The sequence below is a fragment of the Dermacentor andersoni genome, chromosome 9 (genome assembly GCF_023375885.2).
Source record: "Dermacentor andersoni chromosome 9, qqDerAnde1_hic_scaffold, whole genome shotgun sequence".
NCBI classification, from domain to species: domain Eukaryota; kingdom Metazoa; phylum Arthropoda; class Arachnida; order Ixodida; family Ixodidae; genus Dermacentor; species Dermacentor andersoni.
Window position 1 is genome coordinate 34,359,332 of NC_092822.1, and position 7,522 is coordinate 34,366,853.

At 45.0% G+C, this 7,522-nt stretch overlaps 1 protein-coding gene across 1 annotated transcript; it reads right to left on the reverse strand.

Annotated features, from left to right (window-relative positions):
• Nucleotides 1-1,485: 1,485 nt before the first annotated feature.
• LOC129383822 (uncharacterized) lies at nt 1,486-4,340 on the reverse strand. The gene is made up of 2 exons (XM_055068722.2): nt 3,976-4,340; nt 1,486-2,861 (listed from the first exon to the last, which is right to left on the reverse strand). Exons 1-2 carry the CDS (start codon nt 4,267-4,269, stop codon nt 1,713-1,715), a joined length of 1,443 nt encoding a protein of 480 aa, XP_054924697.2. The 5' UTR covers nt 4,270-4,340; the 3' UTR covers nt 1,486-1,712.
• Between the last annotated feature and the right edge of the window lie 3,182 nt (nt 4,341-7,522).

Here is a 7,522-nt window from a genome sequence, read left to right on the forward strand (position 1 = left end):
TATAAAAATCGGTGGTATCATTCTAACGGTGGAGAAATGTTTATTTCTTTATTCAGTTACCTCACATCCTCCCGAAGGAGTAGTGCTTGAAGGGAGGATGCAGGGAATTAGCAGAAAGAAATGAGTACAAGGAAATTATACATTTTTAGCGAGTAAATATGAAAGAACAAACATCTAAGAATATAAAAAACGCGATAAATGAAACAAAACGACTGTGTGAAGTAGCTTAAATGCCCGTGTAGCTTCTTTTCAGTGCACCGAGGAATCAAGCTGTAGTTAAGTATTATTCCACATGCCTCATATTTTCTGCTTCATGGCCGAACTACAGCTAAGACAAATCTCTAAAACCTGTGTTATTGCACTGATTCCCCAACTAATGCTTTCAAAAATGCAACAAAGGAGCTTCTGTATACGGGAGGTCGATAGATCGCTGTAATAACTGAAAACGGTAAAAAAAAAATGGACACCGCGAGTTTAACGCAGGACACGTAAGAAGAGCAGCAAAATCAATTATAGGCCTCAGAAAGCCGCGACGATAAAAAGACCCACGTGAGGGTGTTTATCGGTTCATCACACTCCCAAGCAAGCTGGAGAAAAACTCATATTCTTAGTCGCCACCTGTTTCCTCGTAAAGATCAGATCTTTTTAGGTCTCCTCAGGTCTTCGGGCAGACGTGACAGTAGAAATACGCGGATGACTCGCTTTAATGACAGGACGTAGTTTCGCCATGACTATCAATTCTATTCCGGTGTAAGCCGCATCCCAAAACAAGAGATTCCTTCGTCGAAACATCATCTCCTCGAACATAAATTATCTGAGCAATCGATCTGATGTAGCAGTAGGTGGTATGATTACGCATGCGAATACGCAAGCGAGACTGTTGATCGCTTCATCAGGCTCTAAATCAAGTTGGAAAAAAAAACTCTTATACCTATTTTTCGGCACCGCCTGTTCTCTTGTAAAGATCAGCAGTCTTTTAGCTCTCATCGGGTTTTCGGGCAGACGTGCCAGTTGACTTACGGCGATCACTCGCTCTGATGTCAAGACGCAGTTTCGTTATCACTATCAATTCTATTCTTGTGTAAGCATCATTCCCACCCAGAAGTGTCGAAACAAGAGATCTCTTGTGCAAAACGTCATCTGTTCCAACACAAATTATCTGAGCAATCTAGCTGCTGTAGCAGTACATGTTCTGATTGGGTGTGTGATTAGAGTTTTGACTACACCGTTAATCGACTTCGGAGTACAAAGTACTTGCCGAAAATACGGTTTAATGTCATAAGCGAAGGCCTCAACACTGAAAACGTTAACTTTGCCCGTACATTGCAGATACAGGGCAACGCGCAGTACTACAGCGTATTATCCACAAAGAACGTCGCCTTGCAACCAATCGCTTCAGCCGCAGAACGACAATATTAGAGACTAGAATCGAGAATCGAACTGGGAGCCATAATGTCAGAAAGAAATCGAGGAGCACAAGAGGAGCACAGTATTGAGAAACACCAATTGTATTAGCAGCATAAATACACAACAAAATGAACAGTCAGTAAAGTAATAAAAGGATGGGTTGACAGTTACAACGCGTAGCAAACTTAAAAAGAAGAAATTTTCCAGAGCCAGTTTCGTTTAGGAGAAAGGACATCAAAACTTCGCTAAACTCATGTCGCACACATGGGAGCTGGCAAGGACGATCCGGCAGTGCAGTACACATTCTACGAAGACGAACAGGGTGCTCCTTTGACACTACCGCCTACTTCTTCATCGCTGAGGCAGATTCGGAACAACATCACTCCGCGTGAGTGGAAATTTCCATTGTCGAGCAAGGCATCATACATATAGAATTTGAGGTGAAAGTGTCGCAATGATTCATCATAACAGTCGCAGTAACAAGACGTGGTACAGCCAGTCAACAAACGATACTGCTGCATTGCCTTATCCCACACTCTCACGTGCCAAAAAGGCGGCATGCACCTAGAGGCCGCCAGCATCCCGTTAAACTCGATCTCCACATGGAGACCAGCTGTAGCAAGACCCCTCAACTTGTAGACGGAAACCGTAAAGTTCGTGTCTCTCATGTGCGACACCGTAATCTCAGCAAACTTTTTCAACGGTCCGTCATACTTAATGATTTCCTCACTGTTTTCCAGGGCCAGATCATATACCACATTCCCAATTCTTTTAATCCGCGCAGCTGTGATTGACAGCTCATTAGTTAAATACCGATAGTCACTCTTCAAAAGGTCACATTGAGCAATTACACGGCTGGACTCAGGCTTCCGCGAATTTTGCCACAAGCTTTCCTGCTCGACTAAGCGTTCCAACTTCCGAAGTATCAGCGCCATTTCCGAGCGCAAGGTAAGTGACGTTGACGTGCTGGCTTCCTCCTCCGGATTTTCCAGTGAAGTCGGTTGGTGCGACACGGCCGCTGAAATTGTGGCTGTGATCTGATCCATCTCGGCCTTTAAATTGCGCTCGGATGCTCCGATATCGCGAGTGATACCAGCGAACATGGTTTCCTGACTTCTGACTTGTTCTTTAAGCTCATTGAAATGACTCTGGATCTCTGGCAGCAGCCGGTCATGGTTGGCATCCCGCAGCCTTGCCTTCAGTTCTTCAAGGGCAGCGTTCACATCTTCAAGGCTCAGTGCTCTACGTTCCGAGGACGGGCTCTCTGTGATCCCGGAAGAGACACCGGCATTGCATCCGGCCGCGTAATGCGTTGGCAGGTCTCTGTGTTGGACTCCCTCGCCGCATCGCAAACATTCCACGGTGTGAAATGTGCATTCGTTCTCGTAGTGTTCCAGCACACGGTCCATGGTGCCCGTGTACTCGCAGCCATGGTCTTCGTTCCAGCAGTACACCTTAATACAAAATAAAATATATAAACCACACATCACAATTTTTGGACGACATATTATTTTTACAAAAGGCGCAATGCTGCACTCTCCCTACCATTCAAGACGTGCCTATACGTGATGTCCGGTTGCACCAAACATATACGCGAAACTCTTTAGGGATGTGATTCTCTAGATCCCTCCCCATGCATTATCTGTCTCTCTCTAAACATTAAGAGGCAGCAAACCTAAACAGTAAGTCACGGTGAATATCTTGATTCGGCTCCTAAATAGCAATACAGATACTCTAACCCATAAAGCAGGTTAGTTAAGCCACAATCGAGGAAAAAGTATACCGTAGTTCAACTTTTCTTCCAGCTTCTAACATCTACGGCAAGAGCAGCATTGTTGTGTGATGAAGACCGCCATCTGCTTCTCATTTGCTAGCTTACTCGCAAAATAAATGCGGTCACGGAGTATGGGCCAGATAGATTATATAGCGCGGTTTGTAGGGGAAAACACGTTGGGCGGTAGCTGTTCAGGAATAACGTCTTAAATTGAGAATTACAAGCAAAAGTAATTTCGGAAGTAAGGCTATTGTTTAGTAGAATCACAAGGGAATTTCTCTTTTCCATGTACCCAACAACATTTCTGATGTTTTAGCACAAAGTTCAAGAGAAGGAAGAGCAATGTTTGAAGAGTTGTCACTGATCACTACATGAAATGGACCGATTTCGCAATCTCGCTTCAAGTGTCACGTCGAAGCGACAATGTCGGAATGTCAGTGTGATGTTGGACATGTAAATTTAATGCCTTTGTTTTTTGCTTTTTCCTTTCTAGATCTATCACACTAAAAAAATGAAGAAATATTTAGGTCCAACGCAATATTTCACCTGACGGTGCATTGAGCTAGTGTTGCTCTAGTGCGTGAGTTTTGATCAATAGAAAGGGAAATTTACTCAGGCTAACTTATAACATTGAAGTTCTGCTATAGTAAATCGTACAATCTTACCTTAAGTCATGCAGTCATGCAGTAGCACAACAAATGCTAATGCAGAATTCCCTTAGTCCCCCCTTCTATCCCGCCCTACCCCCCCCCCTCAAAAAAAGAAGAACGTCAGAAATGGTTTTTCCCCCTCACCTTCAAGGTACTTGCTATCCTTGTATGGAATTCATAACCGAAGCACTCCGCTTCTTCGAATTGCACTTCATCCAATGGACACTGTACAACGCCCCCTTCCAGGCTGGCGGCGTGGCAAGATTCGCACACGGCATGCGAGCACGGCAACAGCAGCATCTGTTTCGGGATCATGCGGCAGAGGCTGCATACACGCGAACTGGGAACCTCGTCGACGAACCGCGTCGGTCGCCAGTTGACGCCGGCGACGACGTGGTCGCGAAAACGGTGCACCCGTCCCAGTCCGTGATCCGGCATGGCGGTGTCTTCAGGTACGAATTGTACGCTCGAACAAGAGCGCAGTGGCGTTTTCAATCGAGCATATCGCCACTGTGTGGTCTCATACAGTTTGGCCGAAGCAACAAGGACAGATAAAATGAGCCCTGCACCCAATGTCACGTACAATGCCGAGCACTTATCGTACACTTGACCTTTGCAACGCAGCGAGGAACAAGTGCTTCGTTATCGTCGCCGACAGACGTTCCTTCTACCTACCATGGATTCCGCCGCAGCGGTTGCATATAGATTGTCCTCGTTTTTCTGTTATCACTTACGTCCATCCCGCTATTCAACATGGCTAAGCAACTGAGACAGGACGAGAAAATGACTGACTTGTAATCGTCAGCGTACATATTGCACGTCGTAGAGAAAGCTTCTACATGTAAATTGGTATCACAAAAAGGCAAAATCAGACATACGAATTGCATATTTAAACAAACAATGCAGATGCCTTCATTGTAGAACAAAACGAAATTTAGAAGTTTAGCCGGATGGGCAAATCGTTGACCGCAATACTAATGTTTAGCGTAACGCTTTAACTCCTCAGATGGTCTTCTTACTGTACGTGGTTACGATGTATTGGTGCAACACATCACGCAAGGACACTCCGCCTGTGTAGAGGGCACAGCGCCCTGACAGCTGCCACGCGTCTCAGAACGCACTCCCGATGAAGAGCACAGCCAGGTGGCATTGCAGGCGTCGAACCTCGATTGCGCACGAGATGAGACCGACGATAAACCATCAACGTTAGTCAGTATCGTCTTATTTTATCAGCCATCGTGCAATAATTCTAATTTTTGTAATGTATGATCTATAATCTCAATACGATTAAAAAAATCCTGACGAGATATGTACAAAGTTTTGCATTTACATTTTATTTTAATTCATATACTTCACAGGCTCCAGAAGGAGTATTGCGTGAGGGCGGGGGGGGGGGGGGGGGGTTGGTGCAGATAACAATTGTGGAGCAAGAACATGTATTTGTTACGTAAATATGAACGGAACAAGAATCAAATAAAAAACAAAAGAACCCGAAATAAATAAAAATAAAAAGAAAGTAAGGTAAACTAGCAGTTGTTAGCTTTTCAGTATACAGTAAAGCAAACAACCTTAGAAGACATGCTTACATAAATACACAACAATGAAGTTAAGAACAACGAATTTAAAACAGATACTTGTATTTAGCTAAGTACTAGCCAAATATTGTACAGATTTTTTGTCTGAACGTTAATGGGTCGTTAATGTCAACGATGTTATCAAGAAAACCATTCCACAGGTGGCAAAGCTGAGCAAATTGGATGCATTGGTGTGACCGAAAATGCGTTAGAAATTGAGATGATTACGCAGACGTTTAGATGTGCGGTAGGGACGAACGAGTGATAAAGTAGATGGGCGTACATTATGCATAATTTCGTGCAGAAGAGAAAGTAATACTATATTCCTGCGTGATTAGAAAGATGAAAGCGACAACGACAATTTGATGTTAGTTACGCTCGAAAATGGACTATACTCTCTGGCAAGGAAACGTGCAGGGCGGTTTTGGATCGACTCGAGAAGATGGATTAGATGTGCCTGATGAGGTGACCATATAGAAGCTGCGAATTCGAGCTGGGGTTGCACTAATGTTTGGTAGGCTATCTTTCTGGTGAGGGAAGGAGAGGCTGCGCAGGTTACGTTTTAGATATCCGAGAGTGCGCGATGCTTTAGCCGTTAAATTCTCAATGTGGGATGACCATGAAAGACTAGGTGTTGGAATAATGCCAAGGTACTTGTGTGAAGATGTGCGAATGACGATACTATTGCCAAGTGAGTAACTGAATATAGAGCAGGATTTCTTGCGAGTAAATCTCATTAGATTGCATTTGCTAGTGTTCAGGGTCATTTTCGAATCCAAACACCAGTTAGTGACAAATTGAGGGTCATGTTAGAGAGCTATAGGATCAGCAGGGGAGCTGATTTGTCGGTAGATAACGCAGTTAACTGCGAATACTCGAACATTGGAAATAATGTTAGATGGCAAGTCATTCATGAAAATCAGGAAGAGTCAGGAAAATTGACGGGGATAATACGAACTGTGGGAATCAGCGGACGCGACGCTAATTTAATGTATATGCAAGCTTGTCTTGCAGCTTAACACACTGACGTCACGTAATGTTAACAGCTGCTGCGTTACGTTATACAGGTGCCATACCTGCTGCGTTACCCATCAGGTGCCATACCTTGATGCTATGTGCACGGGATGGCATTGCTTGTATTGATGCAATACACGGAAATTAATTAGGTTGACTTGTTTCCTGGGTAGAACTGAACCATCGTGCCGGCTAGACATATCGCTACATCCATACCCGAGGCGTCTTTCCACATGCTCAATAACCACGATGATGCCGGCGTGTTACACTGCAAGTGGACGTGCAAGTAACGGTGCTCGCAATGTAACGCTTGACGCTTACCGCGCCTACCCCGTATGAAATATCAGGACTATTTGCAGCATTTCATGAATGCGTTGGTCAATGTTCTTTAGCATAAATCTGGTTTGACATTTGCGGCCGCACTTTAGACACAAGTGGCGCTCATGACGGCAATCAGATGCGAACGAATTGCCAGTTTACTCGAACACAACAGCTTTATGATTCGCTGATTCCGTTAGGTGGCAGAGCACATCAAGAAAACTGGCTGAGGCTGCGGTCGTAGCTAGCAGCTTCACAGGCGATTTGACCCCGCACGTGGCAAGCTAAGTCAGGCGCCATCGCCGTGCTGGCGGCGACCTTATTCTGTAACATGTGCCCCAGATTCGTTGTCGGGTACTTCTGCCAGTGCCTGATACCACTGATTCGTCGCCTTTTCGCTGTAAGGCCACATGAAGGTCTTTCGCGCGTTGCTAAAGATTTATTCTCGTCGTAGTTCTTTGTGTCACGGTTAGCCGCCGGAAGGAGAGACGCAGGGGGGCATGGCGGCCATAAAGCCATTAACAGCTGCTGCCCATTTGATTGTTTTTTCTATGTGCAGAAATAAGTGGTGGTGCCAGCGATAACAGCGACGCGGCAGCGTCCGAGCTGCGAGGCACGTTCGAAACAATGACGAAGTTCGAAAACAAAACGGTTCATTTCTGCATCTAGCGCACAAGACAAGGACAGAGTGAAAACCGACTTGTGCGCTAGATGCAGAAATGGAACACCAATCTGCTCTTCTTCTGCTTCTTCATCATCATCATCATCATCATCCTGGCTACGCC

Bases quoted from the DNA above. Each gene is read 5' to 3' on its own strand.
- LOC129383822 (XM_055068722.2), bottom strand. From the start codon at position 4,269: ATGCCGGATCACGGACTGGGACGGGTGCACCGTTTTCGCGACCACGTC. The intron at 2,862-3,975 runs GTGAGGGGGAAA...TTTTGTATTAAG, and splicing joins GGATAGCAAGTACCTTGAAG to GTGTACTGCTGGAACGAAGA.